The sequence below is a fragment of the Odocoileus virginianus genome, chromosome 3 (genome assembly GCF_023699985.2).
Source record: "Odocoileus virginianus isolate 20LAN1187 ecotype Illinois chromosome 3, Ovbor_1.2, whole genome shotgun sequence".
Classification (NCBI taxonomy): domain Eukaryota; kingdom Metazoa; phylum Chordata; class Mammalia; order Artiodactyla; family Cervidae; genus Odocoileus; species Odocoileus virginianus.
Genome location: NC_069676.1, coordinates 6,566,628 through 6,584,086, shown reverse-complemented (window position 1 = coordinate 6,584,086; position 17,459 = coordinate 6,566,628). Strand labels below are relative to the sequence as shown.

At 43.8% G+C, this 17,459-nt stretch overlaps 1 protein-coding gene across 1 annotated transcript; it reads left to right on the top strand.

Moving 5' to 3' along the window:
• The first annotated feature begins 288 nt into the window (after positions 1-288).
• On the top strand, positions 289-1,294 carry LOC139032033 (olfactory receptor 10H4-like). Its single transcript, XM_070458213.1, has one exon. It carries the CDS (start codon positions 304-306, stop codon positions 1,150-1,152), a length of 849 nt encoding a protein of 282 aa, XP_070314314.1. The 5' UTR covers positions 289-303; the 3' UTR covers positions 1,153-1,294.
• The last annotated feature ends 16,165 nt before the right edge of the window (positions 1,295-17,459 follow it).

Genomic DNA, 17,459 nt, shown 5'->3' with positions numbered 1-17,459 from the left:
TTTCCTTCTCCAGGGGATCTTCCCAACCCAGGGATCGATCTTGGGTCTCCCGCATTGTAGGCAGACGCTTTACCGTCTGAGCTACTGGGAAAGCCCAATGTATAGTATAGAGCTCTTCAATTGGCCTTTAATGTATGCTAGAGCCCATATTTTAACTACTGGGCCTTCATTCTGCTTCTCATCTCCCCAGATGCAGCATCCTTGTCTGGTCAGAACTACAGCACAGTATCTGAATTCATCCTCATTGGCTTCTCCAACTTCCCTCAGCAGCTCCTGCCCACCTTCTTCCTGTTGTACCTGCTGATGTACCTGTTCACGCTTCTGGGGAACCTGCTCATCATGGGCACCATCTGGAAGGAGCACAGCCTCCACACCCCCATGTACCTCTTCCTGTGTGCCCTCTCCATCTCTGAGATCCTGTTCACTGTGACCATTACCCCTCACATGCTGGAGGACATGCTCTCCACCCACCGCTCCATCACCTTTGTGGCCTGTGCCAGCCAGATGTTCTTCTCCTTTACATTCGGCTACACCCACTCCTTCCTGCTCATGATCATGGGCTATGACCGCTACGTGGCCATCTGCCACCCCCTGCGCTACAACGTGCTCATGAGCCCCCGTGACTGTGCCCGCCTTGTGTCCTGCTGCTGGGCCGGTGGCTCAGTCATGGGGATGATGGTGACACTGATAGTTTTTCATCTCACCTTCTGTGGGTCCAATGAGATTCACCATTTTTTCTGCCATATTTTTTCCCTTTTGAAGTTGGCCTGTGGGAGGGACACAGCCTCTCTCACCCTGGGTGTGATCCTGGTCTGTGTCACGGCCCTGCTGGGGTGCTTATTCCTCATCATCCTCTCCTATGTCTTCATCGTGGCTGCCATCTTGAGGATCCCCTCTGCTGCGGGCCGGCACAAGACCTTCTCCACCTGTGTCTCCCACCTCACCATAGTGGTCGTGCACTACGGTTTTGCCTCCCTCATCTACCTCAAGACCAAGGGGCCCCATTCTATGGACAGTAACATTCTGATGACCACCACTTATACAGTCTTCACCCCCTTTCTTAGCCCAATTATTTTCAGTCTTAGGAATAAGGAGCTGAAGAATGCCATAAAGAGAAGCTTCTGCAGAACTTTCTGTCCCCTAAACTCCTAACCACCAGTATAGGGTAGAAGGGCTGGAGACAATAATGCCTTTGCCTTTCTTCATAGAACTCTTGTGATGATTCAGGTATAAGAAAATATCCACACTCCTTAGGAGTATGATGCATAGTAGCTATTTGACTTTCTCTAATTTTCTCCCTCTTATAGCCTCAAGCCATCATAATATCCTGTTTATATCCAATGTGATGAACTGTATCCCATTATTTATGCCTAGGAATATGCTACCTACTTATAGGCAGGTGAGCAGAATCACAAGGATGTGTCAGGACCCTGATGCATATGATTCTTCTTGAATGAACTACCAAGAAAAGATCTTGCCCTTTCATCCCCACAAAATAAGAATCAACAACCTAAAGAATAAGAATAAATAATCTAAAATTAATAACCCACCAGAATTGAGTCTTTTCTATGTATAAAGTACTGTGTCTAGAGTATTATTACTATTGTCCTTTAACAATAACAAATGTACAAAAGAAAATAAGGTGTCTCTGAGAAAATGATTTGCTATTTGTAGTTTCTCACTCCATTTTAGAGTAATGGAGTCCAAGGGAAGTTTTTATTTTGAGCTGAGTTAAGTGAAAGATTCTAAAATGGAAAGAACAGAGAGTAGAACACTAGGAATAGTTTTGATTATTCAATTGGATTAAAAAATATAAAATATATGGGAAAATCTGGAAAAGAGAGGAGGAAGGAAGAGGTTGGCAAGGAAACTGAGCAGGACCCTGTGGGGCTCCTGGGCACGGAGGCCTTTCTGAACCCGCCCCCCGCCCTCCACCATTTCTTGTCTGTAGGAAATAGGCTCCAACCTCTATGACCTACCCTGAGTTCCAAAGGGCGCATTCAAGCAGTTGTTAAGGGAATTGGGGGGATACAAGACAAGAGAGAAGCAGTCAAGAAATGATAGTGTGAAATATAGACCAATGGAACGAGATAGAAAGCCTAGAGATAAACCCATGCACCTCTGGGCATCTTATCTTTGATGAAGGAGGCAAGAATATACAATGGGAAAAGTAGTCTCTTCAATAAGTGGTGCTGGGAAAACTGGACAGCTACATGTAAAATAATGAAATTAGAACACTTCCTAATACCATACACAAAGATAAACTCAAAATGGATTAAAGACCTAAATGAAAGGCCAGAAACCATAAAACTCTTAGAGGAAAACATAGGCAGAACACCATGACATAAATCACAGCAAAATCCTCAATGACCAACCTCCTAGAGTAATGGAGATAAAAACAAAAATAAACAAATAAAAGCTAATTAAGCTTAAAAGTTTTTGCACGAATAAGGAAACTATAAACAAGGGGAAATAATAGTGAACTAAACAAAGAATTAATCTCTAAAATATACGAGCAGCTCATGCAACAATACCAGAAAAACAAACAACCCAATCAAAAAGTGGGCAAAAGACCTAAATAGACATTTCCCCAAAGAAGACATACAGATGGTGAATAAACACATGAAAAGATGTTCAACATCCTTCATTAGTAGATAAATGCAAGTCAAAACTACAATGAGATATCACCTCACACCTGTCAGAATGGCCATCATAAAAAAAAAAGAAATCCACAAAATATAAATACTGGAGAGGATGTGGGGAAAATGGAACTCTCTTGCATTGTTGGTGGGAATGTAACTTGATACAATCACTATGGAAGACAGTATGGAAATTCTTTAAAAAACTAAAGGTAACACCTATCATATGACCCAACGATCCCACTACTGGGCATATATACTGAGAAAACCATAACTGAAAAAGACATATGTACTACAGCGGTCATTGCAGGACTCTCTTTTTTTATTGCTTACCCAATGTTTGCTTTTCCATCCTTTAAAAAAAATTATTTATTTTTAGTTGGCAGATAATTGCTTTACAATATTGTGTTGGTTTCTTCTATATATCAACATGAGTCAGCCATAGGTATATGTGTGTCCCCTCCGTCTTGAGCCTCCTTCCCGCCTCCCACCTCATCCCACTCCTCTAGGTTATCACAGTACCGTATTTGAGCTCCCTGCATCACACAGCACATTATACAGCACAATTTCCACTGGCTATCTAATTTTTCATACAGTACTGTATATGTTTCAAAGCTACTACTCAATTCATCCCACCCTCTCCTTATCCCCACCTCACCATGTCCACAAGTCTGTTCTTTATGTCTGTGTTTCCCTTGCTGCCCTGAAAATAGGGCAGCACCATTTTTCTAGATTCCATATATACGTATTAATATACGATGCTTGTCTTTCTCTTTCTGACTTACTTCAGCCTGTATAATAGGCTCTAGTTCCATCCACTTTATTAGAACTGAGTTGAATTAGTTCCTTTTTATGGCTGAGTAATATTACAGTGGAAGTGAGAAATAGATTTAAGGGACTAGATCTGATAAACAGAGTGCCTGATGAACTACGGACGGAGGTTTGTGACATTGTACAGGATATAGGGAGCAAGATCATCCCCATGGAAAAGAAATGCAAAAAGGCAAAATGGTTGTCTGAGGAGGCCTTACAAATAGCTGTGAAAAGAAGAGAAGTGAAAAGCAAAGTAGAAAAGGAAAGATATTCCCATTTGAACGCAGAGTTCCAAAGAATATCAAGGAGAGATAAGAAAGCCTTCCTCAGCAATCAATGCAAAGAAATAGAGGAAAACAACAGAATGGGAAAGACTAAAGATCTCTTCAAGAAAATTAGAGATACCAAGGGAACATTTCATGCAAAGATGGGTTCAATAAAGGACAGAAATGGTGTGGACCTAATAGAAGAAGAAGATATTAAGAAGATGTGGCAAGAATACACAGAAGAACTGTACAAAAAAGATCTTCATGAGCCAGATAATCACAATGGTGTGATCACTCACCTAGAGCCAGACATCCTGGAATGTGAAATCAAGTGGGCCTTAGAAAGCATCACTACAAACAAAGCTAGTGGATGTGATGGAATTCCAGTTGAACTATTTCAAATCCTAAAAAATGATGCTGTGAAAGTGCTGCACACAATATGCCAGCAAATTTGGAAAACTCAACAGTGGCCACAGGACTGGAAAAGGTCAGTTTTCATTCCAATCTCAAAGAAAGGCAATGCTGAAGAATGGTCAAACCACTGCACAATTACACTCATCTCAACACACTAGAAAAGTAATGCCCCAAATTCTCCAAGCCAGGCTTCAGCAATACATGAACTGTGAACTTCCAGATGTTCAAGCTGGTTTTAGAAAAGGCAGAGGAACCAGAGATCAAATTGCCAACATCCACTGGATCATTGAAAAAGCTAGAGAGTTCCAGAAAAACATCTGTTTCTGCTTTATTGACTATGCCAAAGTCTTTGCCTGTGTGGATCACAATAAACTGTGGAAAATTCTGAAAGAGATGGGAATACCAGACCACCTGACCTGCCTCTTGAGAAACCTATATGCAGGTCAGGAAGCAACAGTTAGAATTGGACATGGAACAACAGACTGGTTCCAAATAGGAAAAGGAGTACGTCAAGGCTGTATATTATCACCGTGCTTATTAAACTTATATGCAGAGTACATCATGAGAAACGCTGGGCTGGAAGAAGCACAAGCTGGAATCAAGAGTGCTGGGAGAAATATCAATAACCTCAGATATACAGATGACACCACCCTTATGGCAGAAAGTGAAGAAGAACTAAAAAGCCTCTTGATGAAACTGAAAGAGGAGAGTGAAAAAGTTGACTTAAAGCTCAACATTCAGAAAACTAAGATCATGGCATCTTGTCCCATCACTTCATGGGAAATAGACAGGGAAACAGTGGAAACAGTGTCAGACTTTATTTTTTGGGCTCCAAAATCACTGCAGATGGTGACTGCAGCCATGAAATTAAAAGATGCTTACTCCTTGGAAGGAAAGTTATGACCAACCTAGATAGCATATTAAAAAGCAGAGACATTACTTTGCCAACAAAGATCCGTCTAGTCAAGGCTATGGTTTTTCCAGCAGTCATGTATGGATGTGAGATTTGGACTTAAAGAAAGCTGAGCCCCGAAAAATTGATGCTTTTGAACTGTGGTGTTGGAGAAGACTCTTGAGAGTCCCTTGGACTGCAAAGAGATCCAACTAGTCTATCCTAAAGGAGATCAGTCCTGGGTGTTCATTGGAAGGACTGATGCTGAAGCTGAAACTCCAGTACTTTGGCTACCTCTTGGGAAGAGCTGACTCATTGGAAAAGACCCTGATGCTGGGAAAGACTGAAGGCAGGAGGAGAAGGGGACAACAGAGGATGAGATGGCTGGATGGCATCATTGACTCGATGAACATGAGTTTGGGTAAACTCCGGGAGCTGGTGATGGACAGGGAGGCCTGGTGTGCTACAACTCATGGGGTCGCAAAGAGTCAGACATGACTGAGTGACTGAACTGAACTGAATATTACATTGTGTATATGTACCACAACTTCTTTACCTATGCATCACTGATGGCCATCTAGGTTGCTTCCATGTCCTAGCTATTGTAAATAGTGTTGTGATGAACATTGGGGTGCATGTGTCTTTTTCAATTCAGTTTCCTCAGGGTATAAGTCTAGGAGTGGGGTTGCTGGGTCATATTGTAGTTTTATTCCTAGTTTTTAAAGAAATCTCCATACTGTTCTCCATAGTGGTTGTATCAATTTGCATTCCCATGTGATCCAAGCAGCTGTGCCACCTCCAAGATAGAAAGCTTTTCCATTTTTATGTGAACTGCTTTTCTCCCCATTGAAGTCTCAAATTACTACCCCCAACAGCCCCTTTTTCTTTAGCTGAAGATGGTGCTTAAGATGAAGTGCTATTAATATTAGATTCCCCACTGGCAGATGGTGACTCAGAGAAGTCAATTCACTTCACCAAAGTCACACAGCAAGAAATTGGATGGACCAGGGTTTGAATGTGAGTCTTCTGATATGAGTCCTTCAAAGAAGCACTAAGCTATCTAGGCCTTGGTTTTCAATATATGTTTAAGAATGTGGAGAGAACAGTTCCCACCAGCTTTATTGACTATGCTAAAGCCTTAGATTGTGTGGATCACAACAAACTATGGAAAATACATAAAGAGATGGGAATACCAGACCATCTGACCTGACTCCTGAGAAATCTGTATGCAAGTCAAGAAGCAACAGTTAGAACCAGACATAGAACAATGGACTGGTTCCAAATTGGGAAAGGAGTACATAAAGGCTGTATATTGTCACCCTGTTTATTTAACTTATATGCAGAGTACATCATGTGAAATCCTGGGCTGGATAAAGCACAAGCTGTAATCAAGATTGCTGGAAGAAATATCAACAACCTCAGGTATGCAAATGACACCACCCTAACGGCAGAAAGTGAAGAAGAACTAAAGAGCCTCTTGATGATGGTGAGAGAAGAGTGAAAAAGTTGGTTTAAAACTCAACATTCAAAAAACTAAGATCATGGCATTTGGTCCCATCACTTCATGGCAAATAGATGGGGAAAAAATGGAAAGAGTGACAGACTTTATTTTGGGAGGCTCCAAATTCCCTGCAGATGGTGAGTGCAGCCATGAAATTAAAAGATGTTTGTTCCTTGGAAGAAAAGCTATGACCAACCTAGACAGCACATTAAAAAGCAGAGACATCACTTTGTTGACAGAGGTCCATGTAGTCAAAGCTATGGTTTTTCCAGTAGTCATGTACAAATATGAGAGGTGGACCATAAAAAAGGCTGAGCACCAAAGAATTAGTGCTTTTGAACTGTGGTGTTGGAGAAGACTCTTGAGAGTCCCTTGGATTGCAAGGAGACCAAACTAATCTATCCTAAAGGAAGTCAACCTGAATATTCATTGGAAGTACTGATGTTGAAGCTGAAACTCCAATACTTTGGCCACTTGATGTGAAAAGCCAACTCACTGGAAAAGACCCTGATCCTGGGAAAGATTGAAGAGAGGAGGAGAAGGGGATGACAGAGGATGAGGTGGTTGGATGGTATCACTGACTCAATGGACATGAGTTTGAGCAAGCTCTGGGAGATGGTGAAGGACAGGGAAGACTGATGTGCTGCAGTCCATGGGGTCACAAAGAGTTGGACACAACTGAGCAACTAAACAACCCCAACAGTCAGATTCTCTCTGTTTAAGAACACAAATTGAAAAATTCCTAAAAACTGAGCTAAAATGATGTAATATGGTCTTCTTAGCAGATGTCAACTAAAAAAAGCAGTCACAACCTGAAAGTTGAGAGTTATAATTTATTTTGTGGAAATTTTTAGGACTTCAGACCTGGGAGATAGCATCTCAAGAACCCTGAGAGAGCTGCTCCAAGGAGGCAAGCAGAAGAGTCAGGTTATACAGAAGTTTGCAACAAGGGGCAGGTAGTCTGAACATCAAAAGATTATTGCTAATCAAGGAAAACCAGGTATCTCAAGTTAAGGGATCTAGCATTCTTCTATTTATGGGAAGATGCAAGAGTCTGGGCTCACTGAAATCATTTTTTCCTGAGCATCTCAGCTATCGGGGGCCAGTGTTCTGTGTATTTTGGCATCCTGAGCTCCTCAGTGTTCACCATAGGGAATGGCTGCAGCCTTGTGGCTGCCAGGATGCACAGGTATTGTTCTCCTTTCTGGTTGTTCTTATGGCTCAGGAATTCACATTTTGAGGGCCAGAATTGCTGATGACTACGACATTTTTGTTACTTACATGGTAGGAAATGCTCCATTTCTCACAGACAATTAGTATATCTCATCTGAACCTACCACCTCCAGCTGCACCCCAGTGTTCTTTCTCATCAGTGAAGGTCCCTGACCATCCTTCTTGGAGGACACAGAGAGATTAATGACACTTGCCCTGAACTGCCTGTGAAACTCCATTGACATAACATTCCCTGTGAGCCAATTCCAGGTTTCATTAGTGAATAAGCCAAGGGATATTCTGTGATACCTGGGGACTCATTAAAGGTTGACACATAATTCCCATCCCCAACTTCATTTCTGAATTTTTTAAAGTTCATGAGTTTCAGGCACAAAGCTAAGGCAGATGAGGTTAGATGCATAGCTCAAGGATAAGGTACAGACAAAGCCACAGGTCCACCCCACTCTGGAGGAATGGTCCCAGGCCTACTTATCCCCACTTACTTTCAAGCCCCAAATTTAATTGGCAGCAAGAGATATAAGTGGGAATTGGAGGTGGCCTTCTTTTTCCCCAAGGCACAGGATTGCCAGACCTCCAAGCAGCCAAATGCTACATCATGCACCTTGGTGCCCCAGACTGCCAAACCCAAGGCCCACAGAGCAGCTAAGTGTTGCATACTCCTGGGAGCTGCAGCTTCTAGTTCCTCAATCATAATGCTCATGCTCCTATGTGATATAAACTACATGTTCAATACCTCCCCTCTTTCCTTGTTCTGTTGGCAACCCCAAAGGGGTAGGACCACTCTGGACTTGCTTACCATTGTGTTTCTAAAATCTGGCAAATAGTGGGTGCTTGTTTCTAAACAAGCAAACAGCTCTCTCATTACAACTCTATGGTATCTATGAGCTACAATATCCTTCTGAATTGTAAATGACTATCCTCTAGCTTCTCTGAAACTCATTTTCAGGTGTGGTTGGCATCAGAGGAACCTGCCTCTTCTTGTGTATGTGTCATAGCTAGTTCCCCTGTGCCAGTGAGTATCATCTTGTGGTTGTGGGGCTATGGAGTAAGGTCCTATTGTTACTGAATCTAAGCTCACTCTGCTTGTCACACGACAGACCAGTGAATCAGAGATGGCGTGTTGAGACAAGGAATACAGCTTTATTTGGAAAATAGCAGACCCAGAAGATGGCAGACCAATGTCTCAAAACAACCATCTAATGGAGTCTGGATGTCAGGTTGTTTAATGGATCAGAGATGTGGGGATGTGAGGAAACAAAATAAAAAGACCATTAATCTTGCAAATATCTCCTAGAATGGCATGTCTCAGGCAAAGGGATGTGTTTAGTTCTTCCATCCTTCCATCCACAGGTGGACAGAGCTCTGAACAAAAGAACTTTAGTTTAAGGCAGAGGGTCAGGGCTCTTTGAGGCAGGCCATTGTGTATAATTATAATAACAAAAGCAACAAAAATCAAGTCAAAGAAACATTTCCAACATGGAGTCAGAACTGGCTTTTCCCTGCAACACTATTATTTGACCCCTGCCAGTAGTCAGTATGAGCCACAGCCACTCCTTGCTGCCCAAGTGCCCTGTCATATTGGCCTTCCTCTGTTCCCCAAATAGGCAATTGTCTGCCCACTTTGGGTCCTTTGCACATGCTGTTCCTTTTGTCTAGTGCCCCTTTCCCTCTCCCTTTTGAGCAGAAAGTCTTATTGAAATGCTACCTTCTTCATGAGGTCACCCCACCCCAGTCTGCAACATTCTCTATGAGTTCAGTCATTGAGCTTTCATGGCACTCTGCTTTATCTTCCTCCCACTTGTAACTTCTTTTGTCAGTTACTCACCATCTATTTCTTCCCTGTAAGGTCCGTGAGAGCAGGTATCCCTGTCCTGGTCACTGTGGCCTCCCCAGAGATGGGCTCAGATGCTCCATACACATCTGTTGAACACATGGGTGCTGGAGCCTGGCTTCCTCTGAGCTGGAGATAAGAGTTATCTCATGCACAGTCTTTAGGTACTGAGGCTGGTCATGCTTATCAAACTATCCTGCAAGGGTGGCTGGCTCTGACTTCTCCCAGTTGTTAAAGAGTAAATCAAGTATTTCATTCAAGTATTCAAGAAGAAGAATCAAGTATTCTTCTTCTATTTACCACAGCACAGCCTCAGAAAAGAGGACACCTCCTGAGCAAGCCAATCACCTAGAAATTGAAGAAGAGTTCAACTCCACTTAATGGCCCAATCCTTGGTGGGAATTTTGTCCTGCAAATATTTATGGTATACCTAGCACGTGCTAGACATAAGAAGTCAGTGGGACTCAGATTCCATTTCTAAGAGACTCTGGATGAGGGATGGAGACAGGCAAGTGCCTAAGTCATATAGATATTGCAACATGAATGCAATACAGATGTGAATCTCAAGATAAAAAGATTCCCCCCAAAGAAATCCACTGGTAACCAAGTTGTTATAAATGTTGCAGGGAAGGGCCAATCCCGACTCCCAGTTAGAAAAGTTTCTTTGACTTGCTTTTGGTTGTGTTTGTTATTATAATCACACAAAATGACCTGCCTCAGAGAATCCTGCCCCTCTGCCTGACTGTTAAGTTACAGTGCTTTATCTCATAACCCTGTCCTCTGGTGGATGGCAGAAAGAAATAAATCAACAAATCCCCTGCCTGAAGCTTGCCATTCTAGGAGATATTTACAAGATTAATGGCATTTTTACTTTATTTCCTCACTTTCCCCCATCTTTTTTCTGTAAAAGAACTTGACATCCAGGCCCCATAAGATGGTTATTTTGAGACATTGGTTTGCTGTCTTCTTGGTCTGCTGAGTTTCCTGAATAAAATCGTATTCCTTGCCTCAACCCCTTGTGTCTCAGATTCATTGAGTCATGGGCAAACCGAGCTTGGACTCAGTAGCATAAACATGAAACAGTATCTGTCAGATTTCTATGTTAGGGATCAGGTTGAATACACATGGGAAACTACCAGCACACCCATTAACTCATGGGCTTGGTACGTGGAGGAAAGTGAATGGAGAACATTCTTCTTGAGGGTGATGAACCTGATCCATATTCTCATGGGTTGCCCTGAGCATAGGACTGGCACAGAGCAAGGGGTGGGGAATGTTTGGGGAATGAAATAACTTGGGTCACTATCAATATTTACTGGTCACACCCTGGGACAAACCCAGTGGAGAGATTAAGAGATGTACAGGTCCTGCCTGGGAGAACATCCGAGCAAAGCTACAAGGCGGTGGTTCAAAGGGAACTTGGCTTCTTGTCATTGTTTCTCTAGTGGCCACACACTGTTAAGAAACATAGTCATTGCTCAACAAATATTTGTGATGCAAATGAAAGAACAGCATCCACAGTTCACACACACAATAAAAACTTGAAATGGAGGTAGATAGGGGGGATTTTGCCCCCACCACTAACCTACCCTGTGCCAATTCCCTTACATGGATTGTATAATTTGGTCCCATTTTACAAAAGAGAAGATGAGACCCAGAGCATCTAAGACATGTGTCCTGGTCACAGCACTGCCTCCAGTGAAGACACCAAGATACAGCTTAATTGTGACCTTGGTTTCCTGTATTCTGTTTCTAGGCTTAGTACTGACTGCATTCTGTGACTCCAGCCCCATTTCCTGACCTCTGGCCATGCGGAAGCAGCTGTTTAGATCTTTTGCCTATGTCTTCACTCCACTTCTTGGCTCAACACTTGTCCCTCTGATGTGCTTTTGAAGTTGATTGGAATCATTTCAGGGGGGCTCCGAAGAACTCTGGTGCCACAGCTCTTTGCATCTCAGTGCAGAGAAGAATTCAGCAAGAGCAAAGTGATATAAGACATGATTTATTAGAATAGGATGCTTGTGAGACTTACAAGTGGGCTGGCAAGAAATGCTGTGTGCCCCGTGAAATTAGTGGGCTACAGCTTTATAATCAAAGGAAAAGTGCAGCAGGGAAGAAGACTTTCTTTGTCTGTCTTGAGTAGACATCATGTCTCCATCATTGGTTCCTAACCTACAGAGGGCAGGGAAGTTTACTTGTCCCTCCCTACGTGGTCAGGCCAGGAATGTCACCGCACTTTGGAAAAATACTTTCTGGTCTCAGTACAATGAGGGATTTTCATTTTGAAAAGGTCACCTTCCCATAAATGGTGTTTGAGTGCACAGAGCCTGTTTTGGGGGTCATTAACTTATTGAGCTCACTGTGGGTTTCATGCCATCATTGTTTTATTGTTTCAGGGCATGTACCATGCTTCTGTTCCTAAACAAGCCTGCTGTCTTGAATAATCACTTACTTACAGAATTTTCCCATATTTTTCTACTCACAATCCCCCTTGTTGTGTTAGTCACTCAGTTGTGTCCTATTCTTTGTGAGCTCATGGACTGTAGCCCTCCAGGCTCCTCTATCCATGGGGTTTTCCAGGCAAGAATACTGGAATGGGTTGCCATTTCCTTCTCCAGAGGACCTTCCCAATCCACAGATTGAACCCAGGTCTCCCACATTGCAGGCAGGTGCTTTACCATCTGAGACACCAGGGAAACTCTTAATTTCCTAGTGGGGTTAACTATTCAATCACCTATATTGTCCCTTCATTCTGTTCCCCTCACTTTCTAGAAGTGGACTGCACCAAGCAATTCCTTAAATTCTAGGTCTTCTGCTGTCCCAAGAGGATGGAACTCAATAGACAGTCTTGGCTAGACCCTCAGTCCAGGCTGGCATTTGCCTGTGCCATCCGGCTGCCCTAGCCACTCTTCCTGGCCTCTTCTTCCAGCCCACTCACACTCTGAGGGATAGAGGGGTGGTTCTAAGGTGCTATCAAGACCCTTCATAATTCAACCCCAGTTTGAATTCCCAAACTATCCTAACCCTACTCTGGACTCTTCTCCATGCCTTTGCTCAAGCTGGTTCCTCTGCCTGGGATTCCCTCTCTGACACCATGTACCCAAGGACTCTTGTTCATCCTTCAGAGTTCAGTTCAGATGCCACCTCCTCACTCCCCTGCCTGCATGATAGTCTCAAGGGCACCATGCAAGTTCCTCTATTCTCTATTTTCTTCAATATTTATTGACTGTTCACTATGTGCTGGGAACACAGCATGGAAATCAGTAAGGCACCACTCTTGCCCTTGGGAATTCACAGTCTCGTGGGAGACCCTGACTCATAACCTGGCAATGATGACAACTTTGATATGGTACTCCAGGGGAAGATAGGAGCCAGAAAATGCTCCTGTCTTATTTTAGGCTGGAGATATAAAATAGGAGTGGTCACAACCTGAAAATAGAGAGTGTTTTATTCAGTGACAATATTTAGGACTCTGAGCCCAAAAGACAGCATCTCAGTAGCCCTGAGAAACTGCTCTGAAGAGGCTCGAGAGGGAGTCGGGCTACATACAAGTTTGCAACAAAGCGGGCAGGCAGTCTGAACATCAAAGATTATTGTTAAGTAAGGAAAACCAGATATCAGGTTAAAGAATTTAGCACTCTTCTACATATGGAAAGATGCAAGAGTCTGGGATTATTGAAGTCATTTCTTACATATTCATCTCAGCTATCTGGGGCCAGCATCCTGTCTTTTTGATTTCTCAAATCCCCCCACCCCACCCACCAGCGTCTGCTGGATAACAGGTGTTGTGTCCCTTTTGGGAGCCCTCATTCACATTTGGAGGCCAAAAATTGCTGATGGCTGTTATCCTCATTTATTGATATGACAGGAGATATTCCATTTCACAGAGTGTTGCATTGGAGGAGGGGATGGGAGCTGAGATTGGAAATTGGAAATGCTAACAAGAATCAGATTGCACAGGGCCCTGTAGGACACAATGAATTATCTGAGCACTAGGGAGCCATGGCTGGCTTTAAGCAGGAGAAGGAAGTAATCAGCTTGTTTAGCAGGATCCCTCTGCTGTTCTGTATGCAGTGGATGTAGAGGTGAGAGCTGAGGCAGAAAACTGTAACAAGAAGGATGGAACAGTGAGTTAAAATAGTGTCCTTCAGAAGTTCAAGTCCACTTGGAACCTCAGAATTAGACTTCTTTTGGAAATAGGATCTTTTCAGTTGTAATTAATTAAAGATCTCAAAATGAACTCATCCTTGGTTTTGGGTGGACCCTAATGACTTCTCTCCTTAAAATAGGAGAAGATATACAGAGACACAAGGAGAAATCCATGTGAAGAAGTAGCCAGAGACTGCAGCAATGCAGTCAAGGGTTACCAGCAGCCCACCAGGAGTGAGGCATAGAACAGATTCTCCTTCAGAGCTTCCAGAAGAACCAATTCTTCTTTTTTTCATTCTTTATGCTTTTTTCCCCTAAAAGTTATTTATCTTTCATTGAAGGAAAATTGCTTCACAATATCTTGTTGGCCTCTGCCATACATCAACATGAGTCAGCCATAGGTTTACTTGTGTCCCCTGCCTCTTTTACCTCCCTCCACCTTCCACCCCCTCCCATATGTAAAACAGATAATCAATGGGAATTTGCTGTATGACTCAGGGAGATCAAATATGGGCTCTGTACCGAATCTTGATTTTGACTCTGCCCCTCCAGTACCATGAGAGAATAAATTTCTGTTGCTCTAAGTCCACCCATTGTGTGGTAAATTGCTTTATCAGCCCTAAGACACTAATACAGGGTTATTAGTTACAGGGTTACACTAATATCTGTCTTCCAGGTTCTATGTGCTTGCACCAACCAGGCTGGGGTCTTAGAGATGAAAATGTGGAAAATGGGAAGAGGGCAGACACAGAGCTGCATTTTAGCCCAACAACCTGGAAGCCCAGTTGTTCTCGGCTGTCAGAGCTTGACACTGTCTCCTCCTTCCCTCTCCAGTCCTTCAGTTTCAAGGGCCTGCCTGGGTCCAGAGCAGGTTCATGCTTTAGAGATTCCATCCTGACCTGGTCCCTCTCCTTCCCACAGAGGTCAGACCATCAGCCTCTCTGCTAGGACACTCCCTGTAGATGGGAGCCAGGGTTTCCTGACAAAAGTGGAGGCAGGTCTTGTCTGGGAACCTTGTGATGTCTTCTGGGATGGCCCAGGGGTACCTTTTATGGGGTGGGGATGGTCTTAGCCTTTTAAGCTGCAAGGCCCATAGTGGACCTTCAGGAAGGGAAGGAGTCCCTGGGGTTGAGAGATTAGGAAAGGGGCACCTACTTCTCTATTCCTTCCTTGGTCTACTTAGGGGCTGTCTTGTCACCTCCATCTCCCAACTTAATATTCCCTTTGGTGCTACAGAATAACCCAGCTCCCAGCAGAGTACAGAGGGCTGTCAGGGAAGGTTTGCAGGCTGCATATACCTCTGTGGGTTGATCCCAGGGGAGCCTGGTGTGCCCAGAAGTCCGCCCAAGGCCCCCTCCCACCTGACTCTGGGCCCTGAGGGAGCCCCTCCTGCCTCCTGCACCAGGCTCCCCGGGGATGCCTTCAGAATGTGTCTCTGGAGAAGAAAGGGATAAAGTGAGGGAGCAGCCTCCCACCCCATCCACCCCCTTCCGAGCTCCCTGTGTGAGTGAGGGGGCCCAGGGCCTTCTCTGCTACCTTTTTAGAGTGCTCCTGGTGGCTGCCAAGAGAGGGGAGTGTGAGTCCTGGATTTTTTCCTGGAGAATGGGATGCATGCATGAGATAGCGGGACTGGCCATGGATAATAGGAGTGTTGGGTGTGGAATGCAGATCAGAAACCCAATGGAACAGGAGTTCAGGGCAAGCAGTGCCTGAGCAAAAGCTTCTTACTCCTGAATCCTGCACCCAGGATCCAGTGGGCACACACACTCATGCACATATGTGTGCACAATGTAGTTGTCAGGCAGAGCACAGACTGAAAGTTGCCAGACAGCAGCACAGGCAGTAGACACCTTCTTCAAGTTTCTGCAATATCGTGCTGTGACAGTATATAGGTCTGGGTATACTTCCAGCTGTATTGAAGGCCAGGACTTGGCAGGTGTGCGTCCAGCCTCGAGGGTGGGGTCTCTGCATCTGTGTGAGTGCACAGGTCTGAGTGCCGTGGACTGCCACGTGCGTATCTGGTGGAAGTAAGAACATAAAATACTGTATGTGGTGGGGGAGATGGTGGTGGGATGCAGGGATGCGGAGATGGAGGGACACCCATGTGTAGGTGGGTGTGAGAGACACAAGGGGTACCTGGGTCCCAGTATGCAGGAACAGGAAGGTGCCCACCCCTCAGAAGAGCTGTCCTGAAGTGCCTCCCCTTCTGCTTGGGTCAAGGTCAAAGGCTGCCCACAGCAGGAGCAGGGAGGCTGAACCAGAGAAGGTGTGTTCCCCCTTCTTTGGATCAGGGCTGGCCCTGGACACTCGGAGACCCTCCCTCTCTGTTTCTGGGGACCAGCTGGGATGTGAACCAGGGGAAAGAGTGCAGAGATTTAAGAGGACTGAATGAAGGGATCATTTTGCTTTTTAAAAAACTGAAGTAAAATTCACATACTATAGAATTAATCATTTTAAAGTGTACATTTCAGTGGCATTTAGTACATTCACAATGTGCAACTATTACCTGTATCTAGTTGCAAAATATTTTCATCATCCCAAAAGGAAACCTTGCTCTGTTTAGCAGCCAGACTCCATATCTTCACTGGCAACCATTAATCTGCTCTTTGTCTCTATAGATTTGCTTATTTCAGGTATTTCATGTTAATGGAATCAAGCATTCTTTTGTATCTGCCTTTTTTCATATAGCATACCGTTTTCAAGTTTCATCCATGTTGTAGCACTACCTTTTGTGTGTGTAAAGCATATAACATAAAATTTATTATCTTAACCATTTTTAGATAAGTAGTTTGGTAGTGTTGGGCTTCCCTGGTCGTTCAGATGGTAAAGAATCTGCTTGCAATGCAGAAGACCAGGGCGCAATCCTGGGAGGATCCCCTGGAGGAGAGCATGGCAACCTGCTCCAGTATTCTTGCCTGGAGAATTCTATGGATAGAGGAGCCTGGAGGGCTACAGTCTATGGGTCACAAAGAGTCAAACATGACTTTTTCGGGTAGTGTTAAGCCTATTTATAATGCTGTATATAGATCTCCAAAACTCTTTTCATTTTGCAAAAGGGAAACTGTACCCATTAACCAGTAACTCTCCAACTCCCCTTCCCCCCAGGCCTTGGCCAAACTCATTGTACTTTCCATTTCCATGAATTTGACTACTTTAGATACTTCAAAAAATGGAATCATGAAAGATCTCTCCTTTTGGGAAGACTGGCTGATCCCACTTAGCATAATGTTCCTGAGGTTCATTCATGTTGCAGCATGACACAGGATTAACTTCCTTTTAAAGTTGAATGACATGATGTTATATGGGTAGACTACACTTTGTTTACCATTCATCCAGTGATGGGCATTTGGGTTGCTTCCAGCTCGTGGCTATTTTGACAAGTGATGCTATGAACAGGGATGTGCAAATATCTTCCTGAGATCCCACTCTCAATGCTTTTACAGACATATCCAGAAGTAGGATTACTAGATTATATGGTAGTTCTATTTTTAATATTCTGAGGAATATCCAGATGGTTTTTCAGAGCTGTTTACAATCCCACCAACAGTTCACAAGTACTCCAACTTATTCACAGCCTTGCCATTTTAAACAGCACAGTTCAGTGGCATTTAGGACATTCACAATATTGTGGAACTATCACCTCCATTTAGGTCCAAGACATTTCACCAACCTTAAAGGAAACCTTGAACCCATTAACGGTCATTCCCCATTCCAGCCTATT

What these genes read in the sequence shown, in the direction of transcription:
- LOC139032033 (XM_070458213.1), top strand. Translation starts at nt 304, where the DNA reads ATGTACCTGTTCACGCTTCTGGGGAACCTGCTCATCATGGGCACCATC.